At 36.7% G+C, this 17,724-nt stretch overlaps 1 protein-coding gene across 1 annotated transcript in view; it reads left to right on the forward strand.

Annotated features, from left to right (window-relative positions):
• Positions 1 to 17,724, forward strand: part of CENPF (centromere protein F) — a gene marked incomplete at its 3' end in the record, with an annotated part of 43,071 nt that overhangs the window by 24,159 nt on the left and 1,188 nt on the right. The window contains exons 11-18 of the mRNA XM_081997142.1: positions 772 to 4,214; positions 5,788 to 8,085; positions 8,649 to 8,801; positions 9,888 to 10,064; positions 10,818 to 10,979; positions 12,623 to 12,809; positions 13,522 to 13,998; positions 16,010 to 16,203. Coding sequence (XP_081853268.1) covers positions 772 to 4,214; positions 5,788 to 8,085; positions 8,649 to 8,801; positions 9,888 to 10,064; positions 10,818 to 10,979; positions 12,623 to 12,809; positions 13,522 to 13,998; positions 16,010 to 16,203 — 7,091 coding nt within the window. The remainder of the gene's footprint in view (positions 1 to 771; positions 4,215 to 5,787; positions 8,086 to 8,648; positions 8,802 to 9,887; positions 10,065 to 10,817; positions 10,980 to 12,622; positions 12,810 to 13,521; positions 13,999 to 16,009; positions 16,204 to 17,724) is intronic.

The raw sequence follows: 17,724 nt of genomic DNA on the forward strand, positions 1-17,724 counted from the left end.
TGTTGGATCTGACTAAAAAAAGCAGATAGATTCCCACTTATTTCTGTGTATCCCACTTGTTTCCATGCATCAATCAAACTTCATGTAAGATTTCAAAATTAAGCTTTTTTTTTTTAAAAATTAATGACCAAACTTTTCATTGCCTTTCAACTGATGATTTGGTTTTGATCATAAAGATTTGCAGCCTTTATCAGGTAGCTAGTGGAACATAATGCTTTACTCCATCCCTACCACCCCATACTTATCCTTCGTGTTTCTTAGTCTGTTCCTATCAAGACAAAGCAACAATTATGACAATTTGGAAAATGACTGTGTAAAATTAGGCATTCTTTGGCAGGAATGGAGTGTAAGACTGACCCACAAGAAGGTCACGTACTAGAATGAAACCTGTCCAGTTTAAATTAAAAAAAAAAAACCAACCCAACATCCAAACAAAAAAGCAACCACTGCTACTTTATATAAAAATTTGGTGAAAGTGAGACACAGGAACAGCAGGTAGTTATACCTGAGAAGTAAGGACCGACCAGCTTGGAGTGCAGGCTTGTATCAGACTGCAGAGTGGAAAGTTGACAATGTCTATGTGTACATAGTGTCCGACAGCCTAAGGCGATATAAACAATCCTTTATCCAGTGATAGAGCTTGAGACTAATGCTTTGCACTAGAATGAGAATTGAAAATAGTAAAAGTAACTAGTAATATTTAATCTAGAAAATTAGCAGTAGAATTGCTGGTATTGACTGGCAAAGATTTGATGCTGTTTTCTTTTACAGATAAGAATACTATTCAAGAAGCAGAGCTGAAGTTACTGGAAGAGAAATTTAAAAAGCAAGAGAGCTCCCTTTTGCTGGAGAAGCTAAAAATAGCTTTAGCTGACATGGAAAAGCAACAAGATTCTACCCAAGACCTGCTCAAGGAAAAAGATAATCATATTAAAGAACAAAACTGTAAAGTAAGTAAAATGGAGGAAGAATTGGAAGCTTTGCAGAGACTCCTTGGATTCAAGCAGACAGAATGTGAAGTATTGCAAAAAGAGGCTACTGCTTTTTCACAATGGAAAAATGAAAATGATCATCTTATAAGTAAACTTCAGTCTGAAAAGGAAGGTATGCTGACTCACATTAATGACTTGGAGAGTTCCCTTCAAAGTCAGGAAATCAAAAATAATGAGCACAATGAGAAACTCAGAATGATGGAAACTGAAAGTGACAGGAAATGCACACAGATTAGAGAACTTAAAGACATACTGGAATGTAAAAGTGCAGAATTAGAAGAACAAAAAAAAGCCTTTGATGAACTTGAGCGGAAAGCAGAATATTCTGATAAAAAGTACCGTAATGAGATACAAAATATGTCCTGTAAAATATTGCAGCTTACCAACCAAGTTGGTGAACTGGAAGAGAAGTTACAGTTAGCAGCAAGTGAAGGACTGCAAAGGGAGCAATGTTATCATGACCTGCTTGGTGAATATGAAAAAATTTGTTGTGTTGTAAAAGCAAAAGCCACTTCAGAAATGACAGAAGTTGGAGAAGTTGATTTACAAAGTGGTCAGGATAAAACTGTGTTAGGCATTACGCAGCTTGCAGCACATAACTCCGCTGCTGAGGATCATGGATGTGCAAGAGCTTTTCTAGAAGTAGAAAAAAAAACGGATTTGGCCATTTTACGAGATCAGATCTCTTCTCTTGAGATTTCCTTAGTGGCTCAAAAGCAGCTGAATTCAGATCAGCAGCAGCAGTATAAAGACTTACTGCAAATAAAGGGTGAAACAGAAGAAAGATTATTTAATGTAGAACAGATGCATGAAAGTTTTGTGACAGAGACTAAACAGCACATTAGTAACTTGCAAGCGGATATTTCAGCACGTCAGAAATTAGTTGAAAAAACTTTAGCTATTGTTGAGGAAAAGGACATGCAACTGCAAACTCTAAATGAAAGACAAGCTGAGATTCAGGATTTAAAGATCAATAATAAAGTGCTTGAGGATTCAGTAAGACAGCTGAAGCTCTTGTCTGGAACATGGGATTCAGAGAAGAATGACATGTCTTCAATGATTTGCTCATATAGCAAAAAAATTGAGGAACTTACTGAAGAAAATGCAACCCTTAGAGATTTAAGCAAAGCTTTAGAGCAAGAACAAAAAACTTTACTGGAAGCAAATAAAAATATTTCCGATAGTTTAAAGGAAAGAGAAGAAATAATTTCTGAAATGTCTGGAAAACACAAGGAGGAAAGACAACGTATTGAATCAAGAACTGAAGAAATCAAAACAGAACTTAAAGTTTTGCAAGCAAAGTATAAATTGGTGGAAGAAGAAAATGCAAAAGTAACGAGCATTCTGAGAGAGCAGACAATTGCATTTGAGGAAAAGAAAGAAATATTAGAACAAGAGAAACAGGTATTTAGTGAGAATAAAGATATCTTACATAAACTAATAGCCTCAGAAGAAGTAAAAAAGGATTTGGTTCAAGAACTTCAGCAACTGCAGTCGGAATTTTCCAATATCCAACATGTGCATTCTATGGAGCTTGACTGTTTAAGACAGGAAATGTTAAATGTCAGGGCAACACAAAATACAATGCAAGAGAAATGTGGTATCATGTTTCAAGACAAGGAGCAATTGGGGAAGGAACTAGAAACAAAAAATGAACCTTTAATATGTGACGTTAATTGTGAGCAGAGACTCCGTTCAGAACAGTTGAGAAAGTCCATGGAAGAAAAGGATGCTGAGCTGAATAAATACCAAGTTAAACTTGAGCTTCTTCAAATGGATTTTGAGGACAGAGAACTGTCCCTCGAGAACTACAGATTAGAAGTGATGCAACTGGAGACTGCTTTAAAAGGCATGGAAGTAGAACTTGAGAAGAGTGTGAGAGAGAAAGAGAGACTGCAGCAAGAACTACTGTCTGTTAAAGACTTGAAAACTTCAGATTCTCCACTTAAAGTATTAGATGAAGATGGCCACTTGCTGGAGTATAATTATGACAGCATTTCCCAGAATTGTGGTGAAAGAGGAGCGGATGAAAGTTATTCATCGGTCTTGCTGGCATCCTCTTTGCAGGTAATAATAAACAACCTGAGCGAGCTCGAGAAAATGTGTGACAGGTTGCAGAGGGAGAACATCGTATTAACCTGTGGATTTAAAGACTCAAAAACCAATGACATCACAGATATTAATGAAATGGCAGAGGAGAAAGAGGACATAGTGAATACAGATAAAAATTTAAAAGCGGAGAAAGATATTTTTCCTGATGAAATTATGGATCAAAGTGATGACAGCAATCTGAGACTGTATTTTGATAATAAGGAAATGTCCTTCAGCCTTAAGGAATGCAGTACTGGACCCAGTTCTGACTATGAAGATTTAAAATTGTCCAGCAAAGAAGTTAAAACACGCTTTGCTGAAATAAGAGAGAAGCTTTTGTCTTTCCAGAATGAACATATAAAATTACATGAACAACATTGCAGTATGAGCTCAAAGATATCTGAGCTACAGTCTTGCATTGAAATACTGAAGGCAGAAAATTCTGCATTGTCGACAAGTCTGAGCAATGCTCATATAGATTCTGTGGGAGTGCCACTATCTTCTAGCCAAAATGACACACTGTCTAAATTAGATGAAGCTCAGTCCATGGTTTCTTCCTCAGATCTTTTTGAAAGCCCTTGTTTTATAAATGTGGGTAAGGTGGTTGATTCTTGTAACAATGGTATCTGCAAATGGACAGAGGAAACGAATCAGCTGGACAGTTCTGCAGAAATAATTCCAGAAGGTGCAACAAAAGTTTTTGTTGAAAATTGTCATAATGATCACAAATTGGACTCTGTTAGAGAGCCTAGGATTACTACTCCTAGAAAATCTAACCTTGAGAGTAGAATTGAAGAACTTCAGATGCTGTGTCAGACATATGAGAAGGCCATCAAGGTGCTCGAAGACCAATTTCACATTCAAGAGAATATGAAAAATGAGGAAATACATGAGCTGAAAAAAGTTATACTTTCTGAAAGAAAAGAAATAGATCATCTCAAGCAGCAAAATCTATCTGACAAGGAAGAATGGCAGCAGAAACTGAATAACGTGACTATGGAGATGGAGTGCAAATTGGCAGCAGAAAGAAAACAAACTGAGAATCTGTCTTTGGAGCTGGAAGCAGCAAGACTCCAACTACAGGTCCTTAATTTAAGTTCTCATTCACTGCTGTGCACCCATATTGAAAATGTAAGTAATTGCTGTCATGCAAATCAGTTTCATGTAAACCCTTTGATTTATGGTAAGCCAAATTTAAGGTGTTTAAAATTGTGTCCCACAGAAGCAGTACTGTTCTTTAGAGAAAGTAGAAAAATAATCTGTGCCTTGAGTTCTGGTTTATGCATCTTAAGGGATCATGAGAAACAACAAATGATGACAAAACCAACAAGTTTAGTCTATTAGAGTTGTTTAATACCTTGCGCTACTTCCTGTTGTTTCTTCAGATCTGTGTCAGTGTGGATTCTGCTGTGTTAGTAGATGTGCATGGACTGTATGTATCTGTACTGTGCTTACAAGCTTAGTTAGATCTCTGATTTAACGGTCAGTTAAAGATGCACACAATTCCCATGTACCTTCATGGGACAAGCAAACTAGGACTGCTTCCGCACCTCTAATTCCTTTCAGTACTGTCAACGGCAGAACAGAACAAGCTGGTAGCAGAACAGTTAATTTTCATTTCAACCTGAATTCCTTTAAAATACCTAAGGGAATGAGAAATTTGGGGGTCAGCTCTGTCTTTTTTTTTTTTCCAGTGCTGTAGATGGTGTGCAACCAGTGAACTAGATTTTGCTGCTCCTTGTACGGAGTGGTAGAATCAAAATTTCACTCAGAATGGAGGAAAACCAGTTTAGTTCTTGCAGACAATGTATTAGCCTAATTCCCCTTAAAAATCAATCCAAGTGCATTTTCTGCTTGTGAGAATTCCAGTTTTGACCATTAAGTCCTGTGCAAGTGGCATCCAGTGTCCAGTCAATATAGACTGCAAAATTGAATCTCAAGGTACTCTGTGAGAGCAGTGCTAAAGTGCTACATTTTTGGCCAACTGTGCAACACTGAGCAACTGCTCCTTGCAGAGGAGAAAACCTTTCACTTCTCTGTGTTGTTTGCAATTCACATCGAGCGTCCACACTAATACACAGACACTTGAAGAAAGAAATACTGTTCCTTACCATACATAGCTGGAACTTTCTCAAGGTGAAGTACTAAATTCGGATCATTCAGGTGCTGCCTTCAGACCCAGTTCTCTTTTCGTCCTCAAGTTTTGAAGTTACTCATTTTTATTGTTTCAAATGAGAGCATCAGGTGGTGCCAAATGTAAGCCCAGCTCTGACAGACAGTGGTAGTTTGGAAAATGGATTGCTTGAGGTTTTCGGCTTGTGTTCCTTGAAGATTTTCTGGTGTCTAATAGAAGATGAGCAGTAAACCTTTCCCCCATTCGTGTTACTAATAATTTTTCACTTTGTCACATAGACATCTATTTTTCCAAAATATGGAGGCATGCGATATACTTGCATGTAGTCTTTCAGTAGATTTGGCTGAAAATTCTCCCTCAGTATCTTGTAAAACCTTTTGGCCAAAGATGCATGTGTGTATAAATAAGTGTAAATCTTTTTCCATTCTGAAGTAGAGAAGGATGCTACCTATTTTATTTCGCATAAGAGGAGGAGCTTCACTAGTTTAAGAAAACTTTTAAAACCTTTGGGTTTTTTCTTTTCTGTACTCTTTTTCTTTTTTGTAACAGACTGTTTCTTAACCCTTGCAGAACACTGAACAAGAAAACAGTAGTCCTCATCAATTGGGAGTGCCTATTGAAAACTCAGCACTGAAAAGCAATAAACCTAAACTAATCCCCATTGAGAAAATGGCTGTAGGAGATACCTCTGTGTGTGAAAATGTAACTGAGACTGATGAATCAAGATTAACAGAAGATCATACTGAGAAGATTTCTAGAGAACATGAGTGTAGAAATATGTCAGGAAAAATAACCAGCCCTCCAGACCATGCCAGTGCATTGTTGTTTTCCAATAGTAGCATGTTTTCGAGTGCTGGGGATTTCTACGAAAATCAAATAACCACTGAAACACTTCAGGAGGAGGCAAAACAACAGACTGCTGAAAATTTGAAGCTGATCTACAAGACAGAAGAAAGCCATAAACCTGTTGATTTACTAATGAATGTTGATCAATTAAACTCAGAGCTGAGCTTTCAGAATGCACAATTAACTCCAAAGAGCTCAGCTTTTGCAGAACTGGAGGAAACTACTGTAGTTAAGGCAGGAAACTGTGACATAAAGGAAAAACTAGAATCAGTCTCTGTCAGTAAGCAGCAATTGTCTCTTAGAGTATTTTTGTTGGAAAAAACACCTGAGAACGTAAAGTCTGAGCTGGAGGTATATAAAGCTAGATTGTCTAATGCAGCAGACTCATTGGATGGTGTCAAAATGACCAAAAGAGATTGTCCTGAACAATTTCTTGCAGCTGAAAATGAACAGAGGAGCCCAAAATCTGAGCAAGTTAATATTGGGAACCATGCTTTGTTCATAGCGCATGATATTGAAATGCTTCAGGCAAAATGCCAGCAATTGGAAAGGGAGAGGGAAGTTAACCTGAAAACTATTTCTAGCTTTCAAGAGCACCTTGTTTCAGTCATAGCTGAGAGAAATCATATTGGCCAAAAACTGAGTATTTTGGCTGAAAATAAAACACAACTGGAACAGAAATATCAGAAGCTACAAGAGAAATTAAAAGAAGTAGAGTCAACTAAGGTAGATTCTGCTAAATTCATTAGAAGGTTAGGGGGTGAAGTGAGGACACAAACAAATCTGCCTGAGACTGCAAAATCTGATGTAAATCAATTATCAAATGAAAGAGATAATCTTCTGCAGAAAATGCAAAGTTTGGAAAATGATGCTGTGTCTTTCACCTTAGAAAAAAGAAAACTCCAAAACGAAGCAGCAGATCTGAAGAAGGAGAAAGAGCTGATTGTAAGAGAATTGGAAATGATGCAGAGTAAATTAAGTTCATCAGAAATGGAAAGTTCAAAGCTTTCCAGATCTTTGGAAGGCTTGTTAATGGAAAAAGGTGAACTTGCTGCTAGACTCAGCTCAGCACAGAAAGAAGTAGACCAAATGCGATATGGAATTGAGAAGCTGAAAGTAAAAATTGAGTCTGATGAGAAGAAAAAACACCACATTGCTGAAAAGCTGAGAGAGAGTGAACGGAAAGCTGATTCTCTTACGGATAAAATAGAGAGGCTTGAAAGAGAATTGGAGATGTCAGAGAAAAATCTAGAAGATGCAATTATTCAGTCGGAGACTGCTAAAGCAGAGGCAGAAACATTAACAATGGACATGGAAGAGATGACTGAAAAGCTGAAATGTTTTAACTTAGAAATTGATGTCCTCACCTCACAAAAAGAGTGTTTGGTTAAAGATTTAAAAGAAAAGCAAGATAGAATCCTTGAACTAGAGTTTTCAATTTTGACTACAGCAAAACTGTTAGAAGAAAAGGAGAAAGAAAAGATGCAAATCAAGGATGAGTTTGAAAATACTGTGGTATTGCTTGAATCTGAGCTCAAAGATACAAGTGAGAAATTAGAGTTTTCTTGCAAGGAGGAAGCAGATGCTAGAGCAAAAGAGCAAGTCTTGATTAATCAGGTGGCTCATCTTGAGCAAGATAAAAGAATACTATTACAGGAATGTCAGCAAATAAAAAATGAAAATATCAAATTGGATCAAATAAGGGAAGTACTTGTTCAAGAATTGATGGATTGTAAACAAAAACTTGATGAAAAGGTGCAGGAAAATTGTGTTCTTCAAAAGCAGGTGAAAGAAACACAGGAGCTGTCTTTACAGCTGACAGACATGCAACATGAGCATGAATGTTGGCACCAGCAAAAAAAAAGGCTGCAGAATTTGATTGCTGAGTTAAAGCTGAAGGAGCAACGCTTTTCTGATAATGAAACATTTCTGGATATCCTTAATGTTCTAAAAGTGTCTTATAAGGACCTTGAGAAAGAATTGGAAACTACACTTTGTGAAAAGAGCACTTTAGATAAAAAGGTAATACCATTTCCATTAAGGTAGAGTTCCCTTTTTAGGAGTGAGGGTAAAGTGTCCTCTGGGCTTACCACTTCCTTAATAAATTATATCTTAAAAGTCTGAGGTTAAAGTTATTTTACGGTAAACACCCTATTTTTAAAATTATGTTTTCAATGCAATCATGAGTTTGCATTGAAGTTATAGAGCTGGAAAGCACACCATTGTTTTGTGTAGGATGAATGGGAAGGTTTCTTGACAGTAGGCATAGAAGTTTAAGTAATCAAATAATGCAGGATAGTTTCATCTTTCCTGTAGACAAAAAAGAGGAAAGACAAATTAGTATTGGGTGAGTGAGTTTTTATATCAAGTTTAAGTACTTTGGAATCTCAAAAGAAGGTCAAACAACAATTGGACACTTGCCATGTGAAAATAGTATTAGCCTGTTGTGACTCTTGCTTGGGGTCGGACCAGCTATGGGAATAAAATAATAATAAAAATCTTAAAAACTGCCTGTTGCATGTAAAGAAATTCTTTGCAGGTCATGGCACATGTATTAAAAATAATTATGGAAAATGTAATTTCAGGTAAATGAACTAACTGAAAGTTGTCTTGAGCTGCAAGTCAAGCTAAGTGATACTGAACAGAAGATTTCCCAATTACAGGAAGAATCTACCATAGAAAGGAACAAGCTTGCTGAAGAAATGCAACTGCTTCAGGAGCAATTGGAAAAGAGCAAAGTTAGTTACTCCATGTGTAGTATTTCTGTGTTCAAGGCCAGATGCTCAAGTACAGTACAAGCGTGGAGGCTGTCAAGGGAGCTGTGCTAATGTACAGTATCAGAGGTTCTTGCTTCCAAACTTCCAAAAATTGAATGTTCTGTTCTGAGATAGAATGATGATTAGTTAGTAGTTTTTCTCTCTTCTTTCTATCAAAACTATGTTTTCTTGGTCTGAAGGCCACAGGTGGATATCTAGAAATCTTTCAGTGCCAAGAAATTCTTTCTACTACAGGCATTCAATCATGACACTGAGGGTGTTAGATAAAAAGTGTGACATTTCTCAAGTTTGTTTTAAAACTAAACTACTTTCAGTGTTTCAGTAGCATTAAACTGCTTTCAGGACAAAGCCAAAGAAGAAACTGTTTTAGAGTGTTTATTTTTAACTTGTTCATATTTAATTCTCAGAGGCTGTTTTACCATCTAGATGACTGTAGGTCTTATTTGTGAACATTACTATGTGTTTAAAGCAGCTTAAGTGATCTTCTAGCCTACTAACGTTATTTACAAAATTTTATAACCAGGGGCTTGTTTCTGTTGTGTTGAGGATTTTGGAGGAGGTGGGGAAAGAGATTTCTGCGACTTTAAGAAATCCTGTATGGAAATACAAGCTAGCTGTCCAAAAAGTACAGTTACGAAAGTGAATCAAAATGAAAATGCTTAGAAAGTGGTGTCATCCTAGGGTGAGGAAAGTGACCCTTAACCTTTCAAGTCACTCTCAGAAGGAGCAATGTTTGGAGAGGTTAAGCTTTGATTTGTGGCAATGCTGCTTGATTTAACAGTGTTGGCAAACTTGCACTTGGCGTACCCCTCAGATCATAATGTTTCTTTTTAGAAGAACCTCCTTTGCCTCCTGTCCTGCCTTTTGTGTTCATTTTGTGTTCCATTCTTATAGTGTGTTTAGCCTCTGTTAAATACTTTTTTTCTTACCAAATTGTTTTTGGAAATTCAAAGACATTTCAGATGTAAAATCAAGTAGTTTAATAGATAACTGTTTCTCCATTGAGAAAATTCTAAGTAACAAAGAATGTGCTATTACTGTTTACAGATTCAGCTGCATCGAACTATGTCAGAAAAAAATGAACTGACTAAGAGTTTGGAGATGGTCCAGAAAGAACTACAAGAGAAAGAAAGTGAAATGAAAAGGCAAATATCAGAATACAAAGACAGACTACTTCAAGCAGAGAAAGAGCATCAGGATGCTCTGACAGAAGCAAACCAAAAGGTAAATCAAAAAATGGGAAGAATGGTGCTGTGAGTTTAATTAAAAACTCTATGTATTTACAAAATTTTGCTGATCCTATTGCAAAAGAAATTGTCTTTTGCTAACAATATCTCTGAACTCTATATATACTCACCTTGGAACTCAGTAAGTGTTGAATTAACTTTTTTTCTTATAGCAAGTAGTGAAAGGTGAATTTCTCAGAATACTGTAAATATTAAGCATATATATAATTTATCTGGGACTACATTTGATAAAGGGAAAATAACAGTATGTTTTAGTCCAGGAAATGGTTGTTTTGGTACGAATTGGGAAGAAAGATTAAGCACTTTAGGATATAGGAGCAAATTTGTTGGAAATGCATTTGTCAGCCATGCTGTATACAAAGAGCTGTCATCTTTACTGCAGAAATACCTGTCTATAAGTATGTACTTGAGGCCAGTAGGACACAGGCAAACAATTTACTATAATTATTTCTTAATAATTTTCATTCTTGTGAAAATAAAGTTATTTTACTATAACTTGCTCTTAAATTATAAGGGCTTTCTAATGTCAGACTTCTTAGAGACAAGTTTCTGGTATTCGAAATGCATACTTGAGACAAATTGCTCTTTCAGTTTTAAACACCTCAAAACATACCAGGCAAATTTGCTGTGGAATTCCTGTGGGCTGTGATATGCTCTTAAGTACACCTTTAAAACACAACACAATGTCCTTTTTAGTATCATAGTAATTAGGCACATTTTCTTTCTCTAGAATGAAGCAGAAATTGAGGCCTGTCAAGATAAGATGAATTCTCTGGAGCACTTTATCAGCTCACAAAAATTGGAAATTGAGCATTTGAAGTCAAATAAAGAAGAACTACATAATTCCCTTAAAGAAGCTAATCAAACCTTAGGAGAACTCCTAAAAGCTAAGGTAAGAAAAATATGTAAGCATTGACAATTATATGAGGCTCAAGGCACCATGTAGTAAAATAAAGATAGAGTTGGGAACCAGTGCTCCAGAGCTTTGGCTTGACTTTGATACAGTCTTTGTTTCACTAATAAGAATATAAAGCATGGAGGAAACATGGTTGTTATTCTACAGTAGAAAAATTCTGTTAGGTATGACACGGCTGAGCTCACCTATTATTGGTTTATGTGATGGTAAACACAGAAGTCTCTTTTCTACATTGGACATTGCAACTGGTTTATAAAGTGGTTAGAATACACTCAGAGATTTTGCAGTGCCTCTATTTTCTGTATGTGAATTACTTTGATGATAAAAGATACCATGTTCTGTCTTAAGCATTAGTCTTGATACATTGCTCTTTATTCTTGAGAGTTTATCGATTCCGTTTTATGTAGAATTGTCATTACAAGTATTAACTCGTGTAATTCTCTAAATGACAGAACTGTTCTCAGTGATAATAGAATATGAGCTCCACATACTGTGAACAACTGATAGCTGGGAACAGTTCTAGATGTGCTTGGTTTACTTTGTAGTAGCACAGGTGAAGTTTAACTGTCCATATAATGGAATTTCTGTATTAATTTCCCCTGCACTTTTCTCATCTATCTCTTTGACGGGGGGTTTTGCATTTCGTTTTGGGTTTTTTGTCCTGCTTCTGTCTGTTATTGCTGTCTCCAACTCTGTACTCCCACTTCAAGAATGAGTATTTCTCTAAATGCACTCTTGAAGAAACATAGTCAATTCAGTTTACTTGCAGGTAAACACTAAATTGCTCCACAGTTCTTTATTCCATAGGGCCTGTGGAACTGTGGTGTTAATTTGTTTAATACCGGCAGTCCAATAATATAGTACTATAGGATACAGTACTGTGACAGAAAACAGTACCCATGGTAGTGTAAATGTAGCATCCAAGGCTTCCAGCTGTGCTCACCGTGTGGTATTTGCATACAGGTTGGTACCAGACCAGATGAGCAGGGAGCAGCCCAGGAGAGTGGAAGTGGGTGGAAAGGAATGATCTGCTGCTGCTCCGAGTAGTATTTTTGAGCTGGAATTTAGAGTGCAAAGCAGGCCTGGGTTATCTTGCTTCTGTGATAATAAGATACATTAGGGACAGAAAGAAGAATAGAGGAGACTCAGACTAGGAGAGTAAAATTTGGAGTATTGGTTTGAAATCTGTTACCAGGAAAGCAGCGCTTTCTTATGCCATGTCAATGAAGTGTTAACAGGTGAAAAAAGGACTGCTATCTTAGGGTTCATACAGCTTTCTCATAGGTAGTCCTGAATGTTTCTCATGCTAGTCCTGATATCAGTAATCTGAACATTCCTCATTTGTTGGTATATCTGAAGAGAATAAGTCTCCCTTATTGGTATTTGAATTCTTGTTTTTCTGCAGTGTTAATCACCTGTATGTACCCATTTAGTAAGCAGACTTTCATGTTTCCTGCAGTAAAGGAACTGCTGTAATGAGGTTGTACAGAAACAAGCATGCATTACAACCATGCTCTACAGCTGATATTGCGTAACAAGTTGAGTTTCTATTGGACATTGTAATGTTTAAATGGAAGAATTATGTTTCTGGTGTAATAACTATGGATCTTATTTTGTAGGTGGATAATATTAACATCATAGTTCAACTGAAGAAGGAAAATGAATTTGCCCACAGTAAAGTGCAGCTGTGGATGAAATCTTGTAAGCAGATGGAACAGGAAATTGAAATGTTGCAGAAACAACTAGTAGAACGTGACGAAATATTAAAGAAGAAAAATCTAACTATGTCAAAGTATAAGAAAGAAGGTAACTGAATCTAGATTCAATCTTAATGCTTTCTTAGCAGTGCATTAGTTTGTAAAACTTTCTTTTTTCTAAACTTTCCTAAAATGTCCATTTGTATATGCAACTCTAATGCAGACCATGATTCTTAACTAGTATAAAGAAGTACCATTCAAACATGTCAAACATTTTAAAAATCTAGTTCATCTTCTTTCTCTTAAAGTATCAGAGGCAATCCTGGATTATGAATATATATTTTAAATATTACATGTTTTGATTAAAAAAGACTTAAGGAAGAAGGGGAGTGTTTTTCTTAGTAACTGAAGTTTGTGTACAAGTTCTTTTATTGTTTTCCAGCAAGCTTTCCCCTCTGATTCTTATGCTTTGTTCTTTATATTTTGGCTTATCTCATGAGATGCACTGTATTGTAAATGATACTTAAAGAAAGTTAAGGGTGCAAACTCAAGTGTTCAGAAGTTAATGACAGGGAAAATGTTTGCCCATGCAATGGTCAAGGATTCTTTTAAAATTTTGCATGTTTGTTCTCTATTTAGTAAATACATTGTTATGTCTAACATATCACCCATTTTGTTATACGCTGTCACTTTTTTATAGTTGGACAGTTACAGAACATCTATAATGAATTAAAAGATGTGTGACCATTGCATTATAAATTCTTATATATGCATCTTTTTTTATGTCAGTTATATGTATAATGGTATTTTGCTTTTGAAAGGTGCTGATGAGAATGCCATTGCGGAAGAAATTAAGTTAAAATTGGAAGAATTACAGGAATCTACAGAAGTGAAAGCCAGAGAAGCAAATGAGAACTTGGAGAAATACTGCTCTCTAATTGTTAAATATTATAAACTAGAGGAAGAAAATGAGATGCTAAAAACACAAGTCGGTTTGTTGAGTGCTCAGCTGAAACAGCCAAGAAGTGATGCTGTCAGCACTCCTTTACTGAGTTCAGATAACTCATTAACAGTGAGCAATCAGTCTCTCAAACAGATGAGGTCAGATGAAGATACTACTAAGCTTTCAATTAAAAGGCAGAGATGTGAAGACAGCAGGAAAGATAATGGCGAACCAAGATCCCCTGTGCCAGAGACCTCATCCAAAAAAAAAAGGAAGGATAATATCTGTCAAAATCTGCTGGGTCAGGAGAACACAGACGATGAGCCAGATAGGCTTCCAGAAGTAGTGAAAAAAGGTATTTAGACTGTTTTATAAAGGCAAACATTCTCTGAGCATAGCAGGTGTGTTTTTTCTCTTGTTTTGCTGAATTAGTTTTACTCTGGGTGAGTAAAACTCATAGGTGACTGTGTAAACATTTTTGGTGACAGAAGGTGAAAGTAGTCAACGGGAGATGTGCCAGTTAGTGCCAAGCTAGTGTTTCTGGAGCTGTGGTGTTAGACCAGCATAATATATTTATGTTGGTTTAGTAACTACCATTCTGCTAAGAGTTAAATAGCCCTGACGGTTACAACTTTTTAGTTCCTCGTGATGCATGTATTAGAGGCTAAGCATATGATATCTAACAGCAACAAAGTTTTGCTGACAGAAGACTTCCTCTAGTCATTTAAAAGCATTAGTTGAACCATTCACTGAAACTTAGGGGAGAATAGATGTGGAGTGAATCTAATGTTAAAGGCCACAAGATTGGAGTGCTAGAGTATGGTGCTGTGATGGAGTCATGCTTGATCCCTTCATAGTGCCACAGTTCCTTCAGTGTTACTCCTTATGAGGTCAAAAAGGTGGTTAATAGCTATGTGGAGTCTGACTGGCAAGTGAGAGCTGCAGGGAGGACTCTGAGGAATAAGGTCAGGGCTGCCTTGTGTCTGACATTGTTGGGCCAGCTGGCTCTAAAGGGACAAAACCGTGCACCAAAATGGAACCAGTCAGAGGTGTTGCGTCTCTGTGAAAACGTGAGTAAGAAAGGGCGGTAAATGCTGAGGTGAAGGAAAAACAATGCAGGCACTGGAGGGACAGGAGTAATGCTGAAGCAAATTATCATACTGAACAGGGCATGGGGCTGAGGCGGGTGGTGGCGACCTGGACAGGAGCTGCAGGGCAGCCCAAGGGGGGCTGAGAGGATACTGAGGAGGAGGTACCACCCCAGAGGGACTACAACCAGTGGGCTCCTCCATGCCTGAGCAACTGAGTTAAAAACAAGGAGCAGGATTTGATCCCCCTCTCCTGTGCTCCCATCACCTCACTGAAGGTGTACCGTGCGGCGAGGCGATTGGAGACCAGAAACTGAGGAGGAGAGGGGTCTGGAGGGAAGCAGAGGTGTCTTTCCCAAGTGTTTGTTTATTTGTGTGCTTTTATTTTTTCAGTACCAGAATCAGGAATTAAAAGTGTGTTAATTGGCAGTACTTCAAATCGATTAAAATTCCCTGAGTCAAAACTGTCTTGCTCACAGCAGTAATATATTACCATCTTCATGAGAGTTCAGTTTCATTCTACTATGAATGTCATAAAATTAGGTAGCCTGATTTTCCATATAAAGGTTCACCATAGCAGAAAGTAACTGAGAAGATTGCACAAATTGGGTCTTGAAAAATATATTGTACGTTCAACTACCCATTAAGTACCCCTTTGTAATAAATGCAATTGCAATCATTAAAGGACAAGCCACAGATACACTGAATCACCTCAACTTTGGTGATCACTCCCAGAAGTCAGGATTTCTAAGTCTACATGTTATTTGCTTTTTTTTTTTTACAAGTATTACTATTTTTCTGGAAATACACTTGTTCTGAGGACATCTTACAGTTAATATTTGGCTTCTAGGCTAAGTAGAGATATAATAGATAATCTATAACATTGTAGTTCGACATGGGAAAATATGAAAAATCAAGAATACCATGTCACGGTATTGTATTCTAAGTGAATTTTAGTAAAACCAGTACATGTTTTCAGACTGAAATTATTCTCCAGATAATAATGTACCTGTAAAGAAAAATACCAGACACTTTGCTATGAAAAAAAACCAACTCTGCTATAGAATTACTGTTGTACCTCATCTACAGTTTCCAGGGCTTGCATATGAATTTTGGAATACACAAGATCTGTTCATCAATCTTTTTGATCCATTTTCTTCAGCAGAACAAATTATTTATTTTAATCAGCTATTTTTATCCCTGTTGTGGAAAAAGAAGATCCCTTTGAGAAAGTGTAACTTATTCGGCTGTTTTTAATAGAAGCTGTTGATTTTTCAGGATTTTCTGATATCACTACAGCAAAGGTTAGCCCTTGCATTCTACGTAGAACAACCCTAAATCTAGGGACCACTCCCCATCTGGCTTCCCCAAGCGAGAAATTGCCTTTGCCTACACAAGATGTACGAAAATGCAGACCAGATAATCTTGGTGAGCGCTCCGGTTCAACACCTGGTGGCAGCAAACCACAAAAGGTAACTTTAAAAATATTTATCTGGGTATGAAGGCCATGGGGAAAACTAATACATTCACTAAATGTATTCTCTTGCCAAGTACGTTTGAGGACATATCATCATTGCTTACATTTCTCAGCAATACAGTGAAGATAAGATCATAAACACTGAATCACTAAAACAGGACAGAGGTCTTGACTGTGCTAGCAATCTGCAAGTTGTTCCTGTGATGTAATTTGTGACTTCAAGGGGAAACCCAGTGAGAAATGTAAATTAAATACAGGTATATTTTAAATTTCTTATAATGGACATTAAAGAGCAGATATTCCTTATACTGTAGTTACTTAGGTTTCAGAAAAAGTAAACAGCAAAAGAATTAACCTCTGGGAGTCTGAGTTGCGGCTAAGTTTTCTGCTAATTTTCTTGGAATTCCAGATTCGAGATGCTATAAAATAACTATAGATATTTGAGAGATTGTTAAACATGTAACTAGGGAGCATTTAGATGGTAAAGAAACTAGACTTTAATGTTAGTGCTTACCAGATTTTAAGGTTATCAAAATAAGTAAGTACTACAGAGTTAGGTTTTGAAAGCTGATTTTTATTTTAAAAAGTTTAGTAACTGAAGTTTACATTAAATTTGCAAGTGTTTTCAGTAATACAACACACTGCCAAATGTTTCACCTTCAGAATAAGGTGTTCTTTCTAAGCTGATGCAAACGCTTTGCAGGTTATAGAAAAACGTTCCAGCTTTAGAACAGAAATAAACCTCTTGTTGTCTGAAATATCTTCCAAAGTTTTTAACCATGTTATCTTGACCTGAGCCATAAAAGAATAGTTATTATTGATACTTCTTTACATGAGGGCTACACAGAAGTATGCCAGTATATAAGAATTATTCCAGTTTGCCAGGTTACACAAAAGCATTCTCTTGGCAGTCAGTGGAGTCTGCTGCAGAGCCAAAAGTGAAGCCATAAAACAAGAGTACAACTTTTGCTTTGTTTTTAAATGCAGTTATTTTGTGTTAGCTCATAATGTACGTTGGCAAGATACCAGAAGTAAGTAAAGGCAAGAGCCACATAGTTTAGTGGATGTATAGGTTTTGAATCCAGAAAGCACCATTGGGAAGACAAGTCAGATCAGAGCCATAATTTTTTTGAGCTATAGCAATAGGAAATCTGTATTTTGAAGTGAGAGTGAATCCACTGAATTAATGTATATTGTTTCAAGGGTTAACTGCCCTACTTGCCAAAATTCGCTGCTTCTTACAGACATTGCCTGGAGGTCTGTGTTTTATTACTGTTTCATTAAGTGATGCCAATAAATTTTATTTACACTCATTTATGTATGTTTTCCTGTAACTTTAGAAACAAATGGAGCGTGTTGCTTGTAAAGAACTCAACAGTGTAAAAAAGAAAGGAAGCCTTGGCAGCAGAAAGTTGTATAGTAATCACCTGCCAGTATGTTGCAAGCTGCTTGTAGGCTCTCGCTGACCACAGTCAAGGTTACAGCAAATAACAAGTAATCAGTAATAATTTTTCTT

Source organism: Phaethon aethereus (assembly GCF_964289735.1).
Source record: "Phaethon aethereus genome assembly, chromosome: 3".
NCBI classification, from domain to species: domain Eukaryota; kingdom Metazoa; phylum Chordata; class Aves; order Phaethontiformes; family Phaethontidae; genus Phaethon; species Phaethon aethereus.